The 19,627-nt window shown below is 49.2% G+C and overlaps 1 protein-coding gene across 1 annotated transcript; it reads left to right on the top strand.

Annotated features, from left to right (window-relative positions):
- The first annotated feature begins 238 nt into the window (after positions 1 to 238).
- Kcna1 (potassium voltage-gated channel subfamily A member 1) lies at positions 239 to 3,820 on the top strand. The gene has a single exon (XM_070038838.1). It carries the CDS (start codon positions 783 to 785, stop codon positions 2,271 to 2,273), a length of 1,491 nt encoding a protein of 496 aa, XP_069894939.1. The 5' UTR covers positions 239 to 782; the 3' UTR covers positions 2,274 to 3,820.
- The last annotated feature ends 15,807 nt before the right edge of the window (positions 3,821 to 19,627 follow it).

Raw genomic sequence — 19,627 nt, 5'->3', positions numbered from 1 at the left:
CCTATCACTTTTCTATCTCTCTGCAGCATCCATCGATTCCCTCTGGTGGGAGTTTTAGAAGGCGACGGGGTGAAGAGGGGCTGGGAAGGGAGGGCTGGAGAGAGAGAGCGAACGAGCGAGCGAGCGAGCGAGAGCGAGCGAGAGAGAGCCAAGCAACCAGCCAGCCAAGGACTGCAGAGCCGGGTGGCAGGCAGAGAGTCTGCTGAGCTGGCTGTGCTGGGTGCTCCAGGAGGAGGAGGAGGAGGAAGAGGAGGAGGAGGAGGAGGAGGAGGAGGAGGAGGAGGAGGAGAAGGAGGAGGAGGAGGAGGCCTGGGGCAAACCCCAAAACTAAGCCATGATCTTCTAGAAGAACTGCATTAAAGCCTCTCTCAGCCGGGCAAGAAATATCCTCCCCCCCCCCCAAAGAGAGTAAAAAACAAAATTCACTAAAGCCAAAACCAAAGCCCCCAATCCCTCTCCTTCTCCAAACCCAGCTTCTGCCAACGTAACAACAACAGGAAAAAAAACTGCACCCTGAAACTGCAGGAGAAGAGGGGGTGCCTAATTGAGTTAAGGGGGGGGAAAGACATTGAAAAAGAAAAAGAGAAGAAGGGGGGGGGTGAATCAGAAAGCACCGAGCAAGTCTCTAGATCTTGCTGCTGGCTGATTTTGAGGTTCATACCCCCCACACACCCCAAGTCTACCCCTAAGTGTGAGGGGACACCCCCCCAAGTTGGGTCCCCCATCTCCGCTCCTTCTCCTCCTGCTCCCTCCTCCCTTCCCCTGCACCCCCAGCCGGCAGCATGACTGTGATATCGGGGGAGAATGCAGAGGAGGCCTCGGCCACCCCGGGACACCCCCAGGATGGCAGCGGAGACCCCCGACAGGTGGACCACGAGGAACACGAATGCTGTGAGCGCGTGGTGATCAACATCTCCGGCCTGCGCTTCGAGACGCAGCTCAAGACCTTGGCCCAGTTCCCCAACACCCTGCTGGGCAACCCCAAAAAACGCATGCGGTACTTCGACCCCCTGCGCAACGAGTACTTCTTCGATCGCAACCGGCCCAGCTTCGACGCCATCCTCTACTACTACCAGTCGGGGGGCCGCCTGCGCCGGCCCGTCAATGTCCCCCTGGATATGTTCTCCGAGGAGATCAAATTTTACGAACTGGGGGAGGAGGCGATGGAAAAGTTCCGGGAGGATGAAGGCTTCATCAAAGAAGAGGAGAGACCCCTGCCCGAAAAGGAATACCAACGCCAGGTGTGGTTGCTCTTCGAGTACCCCGAGAGTTCGGGACCAGCCAGGGTGATCGCCATCGTGTCCGTCATGGTTATCTTAATCTCCATCGTCATCTTCTGCCTGGAGACCCTCCCAGAGCTGAAGGATGACAGGGACTTCTCGGGGCCCCTGCACAGAATGGACAACACCACTGTCTACTACACCCCTAACATCTTCACCGACCCTTTCTTCATTGTAGAAACCCTGTGTATCATCTGGTTCTCCTTCGAGCTGGTGGTGCGCTTCTTCGCCTGTCCCAGCAAGACAGACTTCTTCAAGAACATCATGAACTTCATCGACATTGTGGCCATCATCCCTTACTTTATCACGTTAGGCACAGAGATAGCCGAGCAGGAAGGGAATCAGAAAGGGGAGCAGGCCACGTCGCTGGCCATCCTGAGGGTCATCCGCTTAGTCAGGGTGTTCCGTATCTTCAAGCTCTCCCGCCATTCCAAGGGGCTGCAGATCCTGGGCCAGACCCTGAAAGCTAGCATGAGGGAGTTAGGTCTGCTCATCTTCTTCCTCTTCATCGGGGTCATCCTCTTCTCTAGCGCGGTGTACTTTGCTGAGGCCGAGGAAGCTGAGTCTCATTTTTCCAGTATCCCCGACGCTTTCTGGTGGGCTGTGGTTTCTATGACCACTGTGGGATATGGTGACATGTACCCAGTGACAATTGGAGGCAAGATCGTGGGCTCCCTGTGTGCCATCGCCGGTGTGCTGACAATTGCCCTGCCTGTACCTGTCATCGTGTCCAATTTCAACTATTTCTACCACCGGGAGACCGAGGGGGAGGAACAGGCTCAATTACTCCACGTGAGTTCCCCAAACTTAGCCTCCCACAGTGACCTCAGCCGCCGCAGCTCCTCCACCTTTAGTAAGTCCGAGTACATGGAGATCGAAGAGGACTTGAACAATAGCCTGGCCCCTTATAGGCAGGACAATATCAGAACTGGCAACTGCACCCTAGCTAACCAAAACTGCGTGAATAAGAGCAAGCTGCTGACCGATGTGTAACAACACGCACGCACATACACACACACACACACAGAAAAGGCAAAAGTGCAAAAACAAACCATCTATCTAGAAAAAAAGACAAAAAGTCAACAACAACAACAAAACCGGTCCCCATTTAGCAGCCAGAAAGACTGAGTCTCCCCTCCCCCAACCATCAACACAACAACAACAACCAACAACAACAAATCCCCTCTCCAGATACTTGGCTAAGCCTTGAATGCTCTGTTAATACCCTGTGGTATCTTTTTATTTTCTTGGGAGTGCGGGGGGGGGGGGGGAAGAGATGGGAAATGAGGGAGAGGAGCCCCCCCTACCTCCCGCCCCCCAAAAACTTTTGAGATCCACGAGAAACAAAACTATTTTCATTTCATTTTTTTTTTTTTAACCTAGGGTAGAGGAAGAAAGACTATTTTCTAAACACTAGTTTCCAAGGGCAGCTCTTTAGCTGGGTAGTAAAAGTAAAGCAGGGATTCTCACATTTCTAACCCTTTTGCTTCTTTCCCTCGTTTTTTGTTTTTTTTTAACACTCTAAAAGAAAACAAAACTGGATAATCATGGTAGGGCGATGAAATGAAAAGTTTCTGAAAGCTTCTAACACATTTCAGTGAGCAGTGCATCAGATACCTTCATTCTGTCCACAGCAATGGCAAATGGACACGTGTCTTCTTTTTTTTCTTTTTTCTTTTGGTTGTTGTTGTTGTTGTTTTGATGGACTGAAATCAGTGTATATTATAATCAAACCCCAATTACCTAAGATGGGTTCACCCCAAGCATCTTGACCCTTCTTAAACTGGTCCTGATCTATAGGGATTTCCCCTCCCCCTCCCGCTTCTCCTCCTAACTCAATTCTCTAAGAAACAAATAACTGAATTAATTAACTTTTTTTTTTTTTAAAGAGATCTGCAGTACTGTTAAGCCTTCTCAATTGCAGATAAGCCAAATTCAGGGTCTTTTTTTTTTTTTTTCCCCCTCACCCAACCTACAATCTCACTCCTCAGCCTTCAGAACTGGACATAAAACCTTTAACCTTTACCCTTATTGCAAGAGAGATCCACAGTTCAGTGTTAAGCATGTTCAAACCTGATAACCTTTATTTTTGTTTTTGTTTCTTTAAAGAAAATCGCATGCAGAGAACCTTAAACCCAGATGCTAGAGAATAAGCTTACGTTGCAACTGAATCTTCAAAAAGAAAAAAAAATAATATAGAGATAGATAGATCCTCTTTTTTTTTCTCTCCATTTTCATCCACAGAGAGAGTGTACCCTCCTTCATTTATCAACTATTTTATTAGGAGAAAAACAACTTTAAAGTACTGTACTTAAATACATAGGTTAGTCAGATGGGAAGAATAACTTTTTTTTTTTTTTTTTTTTTTTTTAGTTTTTGGTTTTTTTTTTGGAGCTCCAAGCATGTTCTCAGCATTATGGCCTATTTGAGTAAGATGTACCTCGGATTAAAACTAATGCATGATTTCAGTAATAAAAAAAAAAGATTTAAGAAATAATTAAAATAATAAAGTTGGTGGGATGAAAGACCCAAAGGACATAATGGGGGTGGGGGGTGGGGGTGGTGGAATCTTCCATCAGTTTTCCTGTTTTTACTCAGGGAAATGTGAGATTTCTGGACATTTTTCAGGCAGACTCATGCTCATTCCTTAAAGAGGGACTTAGATTATCAAGGTAGCTCTCTAGGAACACCTCAGACAAGTATTCTTTCTAGATGAAATTAGACACAAGCAAAACCACCACCACCACCACCACAAACAGACAACAACAACAACAAAAAAAGGTGCAATATTGCATGTTTTTGGTGCATTTTAGGGTGTCAAAATGATCATGTTTATCTAGCAGCATACATCTGAAGCAGAGCTAATATCTTTTTTTCCTTTCTTTCTCATGAGTTGAAGTCAGCGGACACTTCAAGCTCTTCCCTTAAGGCTACCTGGGGTGGGGTGGGGGTGGGCAATGGGGAGGGGGAACCCAATAGTTGCTTAGTGCCTTCATTCTGTATCTACAGCGATCAGCAGAAAGTACCTCCACTGTGTAGCTGAGGGGAGTCTTAGACGGGAGAAAGGGTTGGGGCACAGCCATCTTGCTTTTTGTTTTTGTGTTGTTGTTGATTGCCTTTGTTTTATTATTATTATTATTATTATTATTATTATTATTATTATTATTATTATTATTTTCTTCATCTTCACTCACTTCACCCTCCCGTGAGCAAAATCACACCACCCTCCACCCTGGAAGAAGAGATGGAAAGTGCTTGTTGGTTGCTTTGCTTCTCTGATCATTTCTCTGGACCTGGTCCCCCTTTGCGCAGCCTGATGAGGTTGAACGTGACCTGAGACCTACCTTTTGAACTGGACACAAACCATGCGCCACCAACAAGCCAAGAGAAACTCATTTTTTTTTTGGAGGAAGGGGGAGAAGCTCTTCCCTCTGGGGGGGACCACTGGCAAACACGCAAAGCTTGCACAGAGATCCGGTAGACTATTCCAGGTGCATTTCCCTCCTGGATCCTCATAGATGCCTGATCATCTAAGTGTTGGGGGATCCCAGGGGAGGGGAGGACACTTCTCAGGACTTTCCCCTCCCCACCCTGGCCTCAGATGGCTTTCTTAGGATGCTTCTGTCTTGATGATGGCATGGAGCCTTCAACGGAGCTCTGTAGCTGACTCTTGCAGCCCCAGTCATGGTGGGAAGGCTGTGGCCAATTGAAAGACAGCCCAGGCAAGCACAGACCTTGGAGCCTGGGATTTGTCCCTTACCCACTCACAGAGTGGTACAGACCGGCTTGAAGGACACCAGCGTGGTGGCTCGTGATTGTGCACTTCGCATGTGGCTGTGGATTGCTGACCACCTTGCATCCGTGCTCTGGGCTTTCTTCTGGAATTTACTCTCGTTTCTCCTGTCCATATTCCTCCTCCATCCTATCCTAAAACAACAACAACAAAAAATGACACGTACCCACAGAGTGAAATCAACCAGGAAAGTCTATGGATGGTAAAAAGACCCAGGCCAGCTAGCTCCGTGGAAAGAAAGAACCATGGGTGTACTCTTTCCTTGGTGGATCCAGATGACCAAGACAACATTCACGCAAGAAGGGGAGAGGCCTTGAACTTCCCAGCCTTTGACTACGCAGACAAGGAAATCTTTCTGCGTGTCGCTTTCTGAAGCCATGCGGAATCTCCCATCTTGCTTCAAAAGTCCCCAGTTTTGGGGTTGGGGAAGGGGGAGAAACAAACCAACAAAAACAAAAATCCTAAGCAAATCCCCAAGCCAACCTCTTCTGCAACCCCCCGCCCCCCCCCGGGATCTCTTGACCCTGGATCTTTGGACTTTGGAGGTCTTAGGACGCATCAGGACTGGACAGGTTGTGTGTGCTTGCAACAGCAATAATCTTAACTCAGTACTGTGGAAAGGAAGTGTGGGGGGGCTGCCAAGGATGGATAGAGATGCTCTCCCCTTGGTATGGACACGGGCCTCTCTGGGCGTACTGCCCTGGGACTGGTTGATTCTCTTGCATGTGTTAAGAGGCTTACAGGTGTGGTGGAATCCACCTGCCCTGGGGTGGTGGGTGGATTGGGGGGTTGGGGAGAGGATGTTCTGGGGGAGGTGTGTGTATGGGTGGTGGTGGTGAATGCTGCTTCGCCAGGTGAAGTTCACTGCAAGCAATTCATGGCTCCCCCAAAGGCTCCCCCCCAACCCCCAAATGGACCCCAGGGGTCTTCTGTAGCAGGAGAGGCCTGTTTAGGAATCACCCTGGTTGGGTTTTGCTGCTCCCTGGCTGCTTCATGGATCAGGCTTCTCTGTTTTTAATGTATTTATAGGTTGGCCTGCCCATCCCTTTGTGTTTGTTTTTTAAGGCATTGAGCTTGGATGGCTCAGGGGGTCAGATCCAGGTTTTCCCTGAGGAGGACATTTCTGATGTGTTCACAGCTCTAGCTCAGACTGTCTGGGGGAAATGTGTGTGTATGTGTGTGTCGATGCGCATGCGCGCAGGAGCGCGTCGGTGCCTGTGCGCCTGCGCGCGCATGCGTGTGTGTGAGAGATTCTCTGTGCGCGCATGCGCACGCGTGGGGTTCTAGTTCCCACGCCCCCCCCACCTTCTCTTCCCCATCCCTTCAGGGTGAAAGTTAGCAGCGTGTGGGCTTCACCCCAGGAGCTTCTCAGCCAAGCCCAGGGGGTTAAGAAGTGGTGAGCTTCTCCCCCTACAGTGGTCTGGCCCAGAAAGACCAAAGATTACCCCATGATTCCCTCTGTCCCCCAGAGATCCATGGCTGGGTGTGTGTGTGCAGGCCCAGCCTCTGGGGCCTAGGCCATGCATGAGCCCATGGCCCTCTCCAACTCCCCCCCCAAAATGGACACTCATTTCTTCAAAGAGAACCATGAGATGGTGTGGGAAGATGAATTTCCATGGTGAGTGGGAAGGAGACATTTCCTCCCTCCCCTGGCTGCTCTCCCCCTTCCCTCCCACCCCCCCACCCCCATCTTGGTTCATTTGAGAATCAGCTTTCAATGAATCAATACACAAATCAATACAACCCTGTACATGGGAAGCCAGGGATTCCGTGCTTTCAGTTAGAAATGTGTTTTCCCATCCATGAAGGGCCTTCTTTGAAGTCAGTAAAAGTCGTTTGTAATCCTACTAGTTCTGTACAGGAGACCTTAAAGCCCATGGTTAGGAGAAACCTTAATTTTTGTTTAAAATTTATTTATTAAAGAACATTTTTTTGATGCCAGTCCTGGGGGCTTGAACTCAGGGCCTGGGTGCTGTCCCTGAGCTTTTGTGCTCAAGGTTAATGCTCTACCACTTGAACCACAGCTCCACGTCTGGCTTTCCCACCCCCCCCCCTTTGTTTTGGAGTTTATTGGAAAGACGAGACTCATCCTCGGATCTCAGTCTCCTGAGTAGCTGGGATTACAGGCGTGAGCCACACTAGCACCCAGACTAGAAACCTTGAAATTTAACTCCTTGTTTGGTAGGTTGGATTGGAAGGCAAGGAGAAAGAGAAGACTAGCAGAAGGCAATTCTTCTGGGAGTGGTGAGGATCTAGTGGGTGGTAGCCAGGCTTAGTCTACAATTGTCGGAAGATTACAAACTGCCAAACAAGCACTTCATTCTCCTAGCTTTTTACCAAGCAAAAATGAACTTTACAACGTTTCTTTAGAAATTCATTTGGGGATCTTGCCGTTTTGTTTTGAAGAAGACAAAGAAGCCCGTTAGGATTTTAAGACCAGAGACAATCTAAGTGGAATGAGGATCTCAGGAGAGGATCATTCCCCCACTCCTCCCTTCCCCCTCCAACTCCTGCCTTTGCCTGTGGTTTTATTAATAGTTCTGTCTCTATATCGGACCTTCCAGGGGTCCGAGTGATCTGTGCGGGAGCATGTCTCAGGTAAATCTTAAAGGAATGTATCTTACTGATCACGTTTTTTTTTTTTTTTTTTTTTTGGTAAAGACACCAGAGCTGGATTGGGAACTCAAGCTGTTCCAGTCACTTTTCAAGGTCATTCAGGGTACCAATGAAAGGGTAGAAGCCATTGGATACAATTCCCTTCTCCACTCAGGCAAATTGAGCAAGGGCTTTCCCTGGAGGAAAGCCCAAAGCACATGTAATAGAGTTAGGCCTAGTTGACCTCAGGACTATTAAAAAGCTAATAAACTTTAAGGAGATTAATCGTGATCACCAGGATTCTCACTTAGGAATTAACTAGGATTTCACTTTGTGTGTGTGTGTGTGTGTGTGTGTGTGTGTGTGTGTGTGTGTGTGTGTGCTGGTTGTGGAGCTTGAATTCAGAACCTGGGCTCTGTCCTTGAGCTTTTTTTTTTCTCTTCCCTATCCTCGCTCGAGACTGGTGCTCTACCACTTGAGCCATAGCTCCACTTCCAGCTTTTTTTTTTTTAAACCACCTCATTGGAGATAAGAGTCTCACAGGACTGACTTTTCTGCCCCAGCTGGTTTTGAAGCAAGATCTTCAGATCTCAGCCTCCTAAGTTAAGATGGCAGGTGTGAAGCACCACGGGACAGGGCAGGATTTTACTTTTCTGACCGGAGACTTCAAAATAAATAGTGATGTTTTATATCCCCCTTAATCGGAAGAAGAAATAGTGTAAGGAGAGACAACAAAAACCAAACCAGAAAACGCTTGTAGAATAAATTCTAGGTTTCCCCTTCCTCCCCCCCAAATGGTCTCTTGTCCCCAATTTTTGCAGGTATATAATATATATAGTATATATATTATATACTCACAATAACTAGAACTCTATGATATACCTCTATGATTAGAGAGAAAGGATTATTGAAGTGAGGAAGGAAATCAAGTTGTCTTAATTTCTAGCACACCGGGAGAGTCACACACCATCCAAGCTAGAGAGGCTAGATTGTGTTTCTTGAGTTTGCGAGTTGCTAAGCCCTTGAGTTGAAGATGGGGTCTCACCATTGAGCCACCCATGTGTCCCATGCGCCCCCCACTTTCCCCCCACCCCCTGCGCATCTCCCTGACCCTAGCTGTTCCCCACCCCCCACATCAGGTGCAGGGAGTTGGTTTGATGCAACTTGGAAAGCATAGTTTTCATCTATGCAATTTTACCTGCTTTTGTCACTTTATGATCTGTTCCTATTTGGCATCGATTAAAGATAATTTTTAAGGATCTTATCATGAAATATCTTGGCTGGTTATTTATCTCTTGTTAAACTGGTGTTTGGGAGGGAAAGGACTCTTTGCTTATGCCCTTTGCTGTGGGGATCCTTTTTCTTTCATTCTTCTTTTTTGGGGGGGAAAGGGGTAGTGGTATTGGGGTTTGAACTCAGGGCCTGGCCATAGCCCCTGAAGTTCTTTGGCTCAAGGCTGGCAGTTTACCACTTGAGCCGCAGCTCTACTTCCAGATTTGGGGTGGTTTATTGGAGATAAGAATCTCACAGACTTTCCTGTCCAGGCTGGCTTTGAACCAGGATCCTCAGATCTCAGCCTCCTGAGTAGCTGGGATGACAGGGGTAAGCTGTCAGCACTGGCCTGCCTTCTTTTCCTTCCTTCCTTCCTTCCTTCCTCTCCTCCTCCTTCTTTTAAAGAGGTGATGGATCATAGAAAATCAGGAAACCGCTCAAAGACGGGCTCTGGGTTTGTGTGGTGATGAGAACATTCACCGTTGGGTCTTAAGAAGGGTTCCAGAGGAGAAGAGCCTGGCATTGGACCTGTGAATGGGAGCCCAACTGAACGGGAGGGGATGAAAAAGGGAAGGAAGTCAAGCAGCGCAAAGGTAAAGTTGTTGGTTATAGTTGCTTAAATCGCTTTGGATCGGAAGCTATTACTTTTTAAGGCCATGGTCTGTGTGTGTGTGTGTGTGTGTGTGAGAGAGAGAGAGAGAGAGAGAGAGAGACAGACAGACAGACAGACAGACAGACAGACAGAGGAGAGAGTTTAACAGTGTTAAGGTCCGGTATTAAATGGCTTGAAGTGATTTCGGTTTGTAGAAAGCAAATGCATTCTTTCTCAGAGTTCCGTGGGTCATTCTGATTTCTGACTTCCTGTTGTTGTTGATGCTGTGTGTGAGAGACACATGGTGACACGTTTCTCTCTGAGTTTTCTCTCCAATTACCTCGCGTCTTCCTTGTGACCTTCGCGTCCTGTTCCACTTCCTGGGGTCAGTGCTCGTGGGAATGACCCTCTGGGGACCCGGCACCTGCGTGTCCCAGATGCCACCGAGTGGGTGCTAGGTAGAGCTGGGCTTACGCTATCCGTGGGGCAGGGGCCCAGCCCACACCCCCAGCCCTCACATGCCTCCCAGAGCTCAGCCTTGGAAGGGTCTAGAAACAGAAGCAGGTGGACACCAGTAGACCACCAGGCACAAGGAAACAACCAGAAGCTTTATTTCTTCACGAGTGTGAAGCCGGGCACAGGTGGCTCATGCCAGTCATCACAGTGACTCCGGAGGCCGAGAGCTGAGGATCGTGGTTCGAGGCCAGCTTGGGCAGGAAAGTGAGTGAGACTCTTCTCTCTACATGAATCACAGAAAAAGCTGAAAGCGGTGCTGCGGCTCAAGTGGTAGAGCGCTAGGTTTGAGCAAAAGAAGCTCAGGGATGGGGCAGAAGACAGCATGGACTCCTGCAGGTGGCGTAACTGAAGTAGGACAGGGCACACTCAAAATGCCCCCCGGGGGTTGCCTTGTGGTGGGGGGAATCAATGTGAGGCGGAACAGAAAAGAAGAGGGTGCGGGTGATGGGGGGGTGAATATAATTGATGCACAGTATCTATCTACACATATGTGTTTGCATAAATACATATATGGATAGATGCATAGAGACGTATGTGTATAGACAATACACGCATATGTCTATATGCTATTTATATAACATATGCAAATACACTTCTGCAGATATAATATCTATTTCTATATGTGTATCCCATAGCTATATGTGTGCATCTGTGTGCATATGACAGCATTGTGAGAGTGAATTCAGTCGTTGTTCTGTACGGATGGATGGAAATATCATCACGAAACTCCACCGGACAGTTAATTGGCGCTAGTAGAACTATCCCTTGTAATCAGTTGGATTTAAGACATCATCGGCTGTCAGATGTACACTCATTTGACTTTTTGTGGTGGTGTTGTCGGTCTCTGGACTTGAACTCAGGGCCTGGGCGCTGTCCCTCAGCTCTTCAGCTCAAGGCTGGCGCTCTACCACTTAGAGCAGCTCCACTTCCGGTTTTCTGGTGGTTCATTGGAGATCAGAGTCTCAGGGACTTTCCTGCCTGGGCTGGGTTTGAACCACGATCCTCAGATCTCAGCCTCCTGAGTAGCTGGGATGACGGGCATGAGCACCAGCTCCCGACAGAGAGACATTTTATAAATACATAAAACACACCTATTTTCCCTCTGTCCTTGCTAAAAATAAAACAACCCTCACACACATTCATGAGCTAATACAGGCTTTTCCTGAATAGCACATTTTATCCTCTTAAACCATTGGGAGTTCAACAGCCATAAAATTGTGTCTGCTTTTCCTAGGGAGTTTGGTTTGTAGTTCAGTCAGAACTGGAGCAGATGACAGGACCTTTAGTTGATGCAGTCATTTTCTAGAGATGAATATGCAGGCGCAAACAGGACACCTTTCCCTTGTTCACGATTCTTTTTTCTTTAGGACAAAAAAAATAGATTAAAAACCAGATTTGTGCACCGGTGGCTCACACCTGTGACCCTCATTTCTGAGAAGGCTGAGTTCTGAGGACTGAGGTTTAAAGCCAGGCAAGTCCGTGAGAGTCTTGTCTTCAGTTACTCAGCAAAAAGCGGGAATGGAGGCGTGGTTCAAGTGGTAGAGTGCCAGCCAGAGGAAACATAGTCAAGCGAGAGCGTGAGACCCTGTATTTAAGCCCAAGTACCAGCACCAACTAAAGAAAAGATTTTATGTGGTTTGTCTGTGCTTGGACCCATTCTTGTCATCGTTCGAGAAGAGCCCATTAGATGTTTGCCTAGAACATCCCCACAGGTGCTCGTTCTGATTGCAATTAATTCTTTCCAGAACTGAAATCGGTGGTCAAGTAATAGACACTTCAGTCGAAGCTAATTATGTGTTGCGCTCAGGCCAAACCCCAACTGTTAAAAATTCTTATTCCTCAGTCTACTGTATTAAGAGTCTTTGAAAATCCAAAATACTTTATTTCTGCAATAGTGATTGTGTGTGTGTGTGTGTGTGTGTGTGCGTGTGTGTGTGTGTACTGGGGCTTGAACTCAGATCCCGGACGCTGTCCCTGAGCTTCTTTTGATCCAGGCTAGCGCTCTACCATTTATTTGAGCCACAGCACCACTTCCGGCTTTTTCGTTTACTTTTTTTTTTTGGTGGTCGTGGGGCCTGAACTCAGGGGCTGGGTGCTGTCCCTCAGCTCTTCAGCTCAAGGCTAGTGCTCTACCACTTGAGCCACAGCGCCACTTCCGGCTTTTTTCTTTTTGCGTATGTGGTGGTGAGGAATCGAATCCAGGGCCTCATGCATGCAAGGCAAGCACTCTACCACTGAGCCACCTTCCCAGCCCTTCTGGTGGTTTTTATGGGAGATAAAAAGCCAGCCCGGGCTGGCTTTGAACCGTGATCCTCAGATCTCAACCTCCTGAGTAGCTAGGGATGACAGGCAGGAGTCACCGGTGCCTAGTTACTTCTGGCTTTCTCTGTGTATGTGGTACTGAGGAATCGAACCCAGGGCTTCGTGCATGCTAGGCGAGTGCTCTGCCATTTTTGCTGGTTTATTGGAGATGAGAGTCTTGCAGACTCTGTCTGGGCTGGCTGGCTTTGAACCCTGATCCTCAGATTCTTCGTGAGTAGCTGGGGTGTACGTGAGCACTGGTACCTCACTTGCCATTTGAGTCGATGGCAGTTACAACGCCAACGTTTGTGACACGCAGATTCGCTGCACATTGTGCGTCTCCCTCATTAAGAACGAGGGAGACATTTTTCTTAAAAAAGTTTTAAATCTTAGAGACAGTTGTGCGTGTGTCAGATGCCCACGGGTGTTTATAAAAGAGCCGCAGCTATGCGCTTCCCCGTGAAGGGATATTTCCAGTGGAGATAGAATCGCCCTCTTTTACATCTTCACCGGGATGAAGATCGCGTGTGTTGGCATTTAAAAACCAGACCGCAGATCAGTTCCTTCGACAGATGAGTGTGAGCGCTGGACGTAGGAGACAGTCTGAGTGTGGGCCGTTCCACGGACAAGCCCGAGTGTCTCCACTCTGCTTCTGGGGTGGAAGACGGATGTGTCTGTCCGTCATAGAAGGTCCCCGGAGCACTGTTTGAAGGAGTCCTCTCATCCATGTGCCCTTTGGCCGGTGTGTGTAGACTTTGGGGGGACCTTGTGAAATGCTAGAATTCTGTGATTGAGCACAAGAACTCTTTTTTCTTTTCTTTATCCCCCCCGTCACCCCCATTGGGTGTGGAAGCAGGTTGCTTGCCAGATGCCTGTCAGCCCAGCGACTCAGGAGGCTGAGATCTGAGGATTGTGGTTGGAGGCTGGGCAGGAAAGGCCATGAGACTCTGATCTCTAATAAAACCACCCCAAAACCTGGAAGTGGTGCTGCGGCTCAGGTGGTAGAGCGCCACGCCTGAGCTGCAGAGCCAGGATGACTTTTGAGGCAGTGACTTTTCAAGGCCGTGGTTCCTTTCCTGCCGTTCCTTCATGCCCGACCGTTGCACTGGGGTGCTCTCTCCCCGTCCACACCCCTACCCCCCCCCCCGTCCGCAGAGACTCCCCTCCCGAGTCCCACGATCCTCGCTGGTCCCAGGGAACTCCTGACTCTGAAGGCCTAAGAGCTGAGATTTGCAGAGAGATGACCTTGGGGGAAAGGGGCGTGACCTTGAGGAGCGTGGCCAGGAGCACGGGGAGGTGTGGTCACTGGCGTGGACGGCTGTGTGTGGATCGACTGGTTAAATGGACGCTGTCCCCGGGGAGCCAGCCCTCCTGATGCAGGCTGTAAGGGTCCAACCATCTCGTATGGATCCCAGTTCAATTATTCATCAGATGCCCAGGGTGCCGGTGGCTAATGCTGCTTAATGGGTGGTGGGGGGTGGGGGGTGGTAATGGAGCCAGCGCGGATTGGGGGGAGGGGGTCAGTGGAATCTGACGTCCTCTTCCTCCTTATCTCTGTGGTGAGATTCTTAGAGGGACCGGGAAGGGGTGGGGACCAGGAATGCACCCTCCCCCCCCCCCCGCTCCCCAACATCTCTTGACTTCATGCAGCCTCTGTCTGATGTGAATTTCTCCTCTGGAGAAAGTCAACTCTCAGCTCCCCTGCTGAGTGGGTTTTGGATTAATATGATTATTATTAATAGTAATGTTACTGTTATTAATATTAATTAATATAAGGTAATAATATATTATATAATATAAATAATATATGATATATATATATAAATAATATATGATATATAATATAATACATTATGTATTATATACACAATAATATAATATATATTATATTATATACACAATAATACAATGTATATTATATTATACACACAATAATATAATATATATTATATTATATACACAATAATATAATATATTATATATAATAATATAATATAATATATGTATTACATACACAATAATATATACAATAATAATATAATATATAATGATACTAATATCAATTAACTAATACTATTAATATTATTAATATTAATAATCATCATCTTATTATTGGCGGTCCATTTAGGATGTAACTGCTGTATAATGCACCTACCTTCTTTCCTCAAGACAGGTAGCTTGGTATTAGGTCCAGAAATAGCACCTTTTATTTCTATTTTTTTCCCCCCACGTCCAGGGAGCAAAGGGTTTGACAACTTGATACCTGGAACTAAGCAAACCCCTGGTGTGGATTTATTTCTGTACTGATTTTTGGTGCTGGTCCTGGAGCTTGAACTCAGGACCCAGGTGCTGCCCCTGAGGGGTTTTTTGTTGGTTGGTTTTTGCTCCACGTTGTTGTCCTTATTGGGGCACAGCGCATCGGTCACCTGCTCGTTAGTTGACAGCGAGAGAGCTTTTCTGCAGACAAGGAAATGGTGTCTGACCCTCTCTGAGTAGTCTATCTGGATATCTGCTTTTCTCTTGTGAGGGGCACGGGCTTGCTCCTCTGGGGGTTCCTGCCCCTGAGAAGAGAGTTTATGCTTTACAAAACAGAAACACCCCCCCCAAAAAGAGCAGCTCACGGGAGGGGGGTGAGCTGGGGTCCAGTGCGCAGACTCGAGCCCAGAGCGTGTGCTGTGCTGAGAGCCCAGGCCTGGGGCGCGTGGCATTTTCTGCTGCGTGGATCCCCCATCCTAGTACTTTAATTCTGGAAGTTTCGCATTAGACGCCAGCTGCTTCCGGCTTAGGTAATAAATCCTATTGCCTCGGCAGCTCCTAGTCCAGGTCATGGAGGGAGGGAGGCAGCCACGCAGGGCCCCCCGGCCCACAGAGGGCAGGGCTGGGGTCACTGGGGTCCCCAGCACAGGGGAGGAGCGAGGGGCAAACGTGACCCCCACGTGGGAACGGCTGTGTGTCTGCGGAGCTGAGCCCTGTGGCCGTCGCTCTCCTCCTCCTCCTCCCCTCCCTCCTCTTCCTCCTCTCCCTCCTCCTCTCCCTCCTCCTCCTCCTCTTGCTTCTCTTCTTCCTCCTCCTCCTCTGCCTCCTCCTTTCCTCCTCTTCTTCCTCCATCTTCTCCTCCCTCCTCCTCCTCCTCCTCTGCTCCTCCCCTACTCCTCCTCCTCCTCCTCCTCCTCCTCCTCCTCCTCTTCTTCCTCCTCCTCCTCCTCCTCCTCCTCCTCTTCCTCCTCGTCCTCCTCGTCCTTCTCCTTGTCCTCGTCCTCCTCCTCTTCCTCCTCCTCGTCCTCTTCCTCCTCCTCCTCCTCCTCTTCTTCTTCTTCTTCTTCTTCTTCTTCTTCTTCTTCTTCTTCTTCTTCTTCTTCTTCTTCTTCTTCTTCTTCTTCTTCTTCTTCTTTTCTTCTTCTTCTTCCTCTTCCTCTTCCTCTTCTTCCTCTTCTTCCTCTTCCTCTTCTTCTTCCTCTTCTTCCTCTTCTTCTTCCTCTTCTTCCTCCTCCTCCTCCTCCTCCTCCTCCTCCTCCTCCTCCTCTGCCTCTTCCTCCTCCTCCTCCTCCTCTTCTTCTTCTTCTTCTTCTTCTTCTTCTTCTTCTTCTTCTTCTTCTTCTTCTTCTTCCTCTTCCTCTTCCTCTTCTTCCTCTTCTTCCTCTTCCTCTTCTTCTTCCTCTTCTTCCTCTTCTTCTTCCTCTTCTTCCTCCTCCTCCTCCTCCTCCTCCTCTGCCTCTTCCTCCTCCTCCTCTTCCTCCATCTCCTCCTCTCCCCTCTTCCTCTCCCTTCTCCTCCTCCTTCTTTTCCTCATCTCCTTCCTCTCCCTCTTCCTCCACCTATCCTCCTCCTCTCCTTCCTCCTCCTCCTCTTCCCCCTCTTCCTCCTCCCCCCCTCTTCCTCCTTCTCCTCCCCCCATTCCAGAAGTCCGGTTTTGACTGTGCTGTGTCTTGCTCCACACCATCCCCCCATCGCCCGCCCCGTCTCTCCCGGGGCCTTTGCTTCCTTCCTTCCTTTTCTTACTTAGCACTCGAATTCTCTAGGCCTCAGTTAAAAAAACACCAACAGCTAAAAGGCCCAGGTGCTGGTGGCTCACGCCTGTCACCCCAGCCACTCCAGGGCGAGACCAGCAGTGGCGCCGTGGCTCACGTGGTAGAGCACCAACCTTGAGCCGAAGAGCTGAGGGACAGCGCCCAGGCCCAGAGTTCAAGCCCCACGACCATCAACAACAACAAAATAGGTCATCACGCTAGCCGAGACCACAATCCTCCTCCCTGTTTATCCCAAGTCTCTGGGACTACTGTAATGCACCTCCACACCCAACTCCTTGCTTGAGATGAAATCTCACCCAGCGTTGTTTAGTTTTTTTTTTTTTGAACTGCGATCCTCCCCGGCGGCTGGGATGGCAGGCATGTGCTACCTTGCTCACAGCCCGTAGTTATGATGAAGTCATTATCAGCTGCTTCCCGTGACCCGGTCCTCCTGTTCCATCCTGTTCTTGTCTTTTTCTTTTCTTTCTTTTTTTTTTAAATGGACACTCATTGAGGCCACAAAGAGTTTGCTCAGATATCACCCCGAGCTCCTTCTCGAACGCCTGAGAAACGCAAGGACACAGATTCTTCTTTGTGTGTCTCTCTAGCTCCACCCCCCTCCCCCCCGCTGTGGTACCCCTGACTTCGTTCCTTGGGGGTGGGAATCCTGTTTGCACACAGTTAACCTCACCACGCAGGGTGTAGGCAATGAATGAGGTGGACAGGGCCCAAGGAAATTGTGCAAGCAGGTAAAGATTTTTTTTTTTAAGTGCTCGGAATATATTATTCATAGGATAGCTTTCCCGACGGGAACTGCGTGCTCCGAAGTCCTCCGCGTGATCTGATCTTTCCGGACTTACCAGTCAACTTGAGAAAAACCCCAGTCAGTATTTTCTCCAGCTGTGGTTCTTAAGCCTTGGAAACGGGCTCCTCCCTAGGTTTGGGTATGCAGAACTTAAAAAAAAGACACCATGGCCGAGCACTGTAGGTCACGCCTGTAACCCTGGCTACTTAGGAAGCCCAGATCAAGAGGATCGTGGTTTCAAGCCAGGCTGGGAAGAAAAGCCCACCAGGTGCCATTTCCCATCAACCAGCAAAACTGTTGGTTCTGGCCCAAGTGGTAGAGCGCCAGCCTACACAAGGTGTTGATTTCAAACCATCAAACAATTATAATTCCCAGGCTGGGACGGTGGCTCAGTGGTAGAGCGCTCACCTAGCATGCGTGAGGCCCCGGGTTCGAGTCCTCAGCACCACATCCACAGAAAAAGCCGGAAGTGGCGCTGCGGCTCAAGTGGTAGAGCGCTAGCCTTGAGCTGAAGAGCTGAGGGACAGCGCCCAGGCCCAGAGTTCAAGCCCCAGCTTGATAATAAAATTGTCTTGTTTTGTGCTTGGGGAATTATAAAAAATACAAACCTGGGAAAAGGAGGACGTGGGAAGTATCGGGGTGTAGGGCCGGGCAGGTTTAGTAGAAGAACGCTGGCACCCGGGTCCTTTGCCAGCCTCGCCCCTCCGGCACTGTCTGCGTCTCTCCCTGGGCCTCAGTTTCCCCTTCATGCCCAGCTCTGATCTCTCGGGTTCTTCAGCGTGGTTGGTGCTAGGCAGGGGTGATCCGACCTGGGCTGTGCTTTCTTCCTGTGGCTGGGGAAATGGGAAGGAGAGCAGAAGCTGGGGGCTAAGGTGGCCGGAAAATGCTGAGAAGTGTGTGTGTGTGGGGGGTGGAGGGGACGGGTTCAGATCCCTCCCTCTTTCCCTTCCTTCCTTCCCCCCTCCTTCCTTTCCCTCCTTCCCTTCTTCTTCCCTCCCTGCCTCCTTCCCTCTCTCCCTCCCTCCTTCCCTCCCTTCTTCCTTCCTTTCCCTCCCTCCTTCCTTTTCTCCTTCCCTCCTTTCCTCCTCCTTTCTTTTTCCCCCTCCCTCCTTTCCTCCTCCTTCCCTCCCTTCGTCCCCCTCCCTCCCTCCCTCTCTCCCTCCTTCTCTGCACTTCTCTTTCCTTCCCTCCGTTCTTTCCTTCTGCGCTGAAGATCCCACACAGGTTCTTATGCTTGGCGCTACCATGTGAGCCACCACTCCAGCTGAGATTTTGGTCCCTTAGCAAACTTTTCAGCTCTCTGTGGGTTTGATTTGCAAGCGCTCCCTGCCCCCCCCCTTCATCTGTGTGAGTAGAGATCGGCTGAGCTTCCTCCCGGCCAGCCGTCGGTGGGCGCAGTCTGCGGGCGGCGGTCAGGCACGTCAGTTGGGGGCTCAAGTGGGAATCTGGCATTTTCTGTGGCAGGCAACAAGGCTGCAGGTGTGAACTGCATGTGACAGGCATGTGCTACTGCACCGGGCTGTTGGGTGAGATGGAGTCTCAAAAACTGGTATGGCTGGGCAGGTCTAGTTAGGAGGATTACAGGACTGAGCCTTCATGCCCTGGGTGGTGTCTGGGTTTTCAAATTAAGATCATGAAGGTTGATAAATTCTCTACCCGGCCTAACTTCTTCACTTGGAAGGGAACCTCGAGGAAAAACAAAACAAAAGTTAATTCTTGTCTTTTTTATTCCTTTGTCTTTTTGGTTTTGGTTGGGTATTGGGGTTTGAACTCAAGGCCTCAGGCTTGCTCGGTTTCGTTGCAGGGCTGGTGTTCTACTACTTGAACCATGCTTCCAGCCCTGGGTGGTGTCTTTTTTTTGGCTGGTTACCTTAGAGGTGGAGTCTCTGAGACTTCTCCTACGGGCCTGGCTTCGAATCACGAGCCTCTGAACCTCAGCCTCCTGGGTAGTGAGCCACCGGTGCCTGGCCAAACACGAGGAGTTTCTCGAATTGTACCACGGAACTCCTGTTTTCCTGACAGCAGTGTGGACAGGCTGTTTGCAGTCTGGAAAAGAGAGGCTGGAAAATGTGGCCGTGCAGAGGAACTACTCACCCTCGGGAATGATCAAAACTGGCGGTGTGCATGTTTCATATACACTAAGGCTGGGAGAGAGATTCCCACAAGGCAGAAACGAGTCCCAGACACCAGCGGCTCCCGAGAGCGGGAAAATACGATGTACATGGTGCGGGTTTTTCACTGTGGAGCCCAGGGAGTGAATTTCTAGCCTCTCTTGTTTTTCTAGAGGGTTTTTTGTTTGTTTGTTGTGTGTGTGTGTGTGTGTGTGTGTATGTTTATATGTGTGTGTGTGTGTGTGTGTATGGTGTGTGTGTGTGTGTGTGTGTGTGTGTGTGTGTGTGTGTGTTGGTATGAGGGCTTGACGTCAGGGACTTTGCTTTTTTGTTCAAGGCTAGCCCTCTACCGCCT

The sequence above is a fragment of the Dipodomys merriami genome, unplaced genomic scaffold (assembly GCF_024711535.1).
Source record: "Dipodomys merriami isolate MVZ:Mamm:240054 unplaced genomic scaffold, mDipMer1.0.p SCAF_2987, whole genome shotgun sequence".
In the NCBI taxonomy this organism is placed as follows: Eukaryota; Metazoa; Chordata; class Mammalia; order Rodentia; family Heteromyidae; genus Dipodomys; species Dipodomys merriami.
Note: the sequence above shows the minus strand (reverse complement) of the source record. Positions and strands in the feature narration are given on the sequence as shown.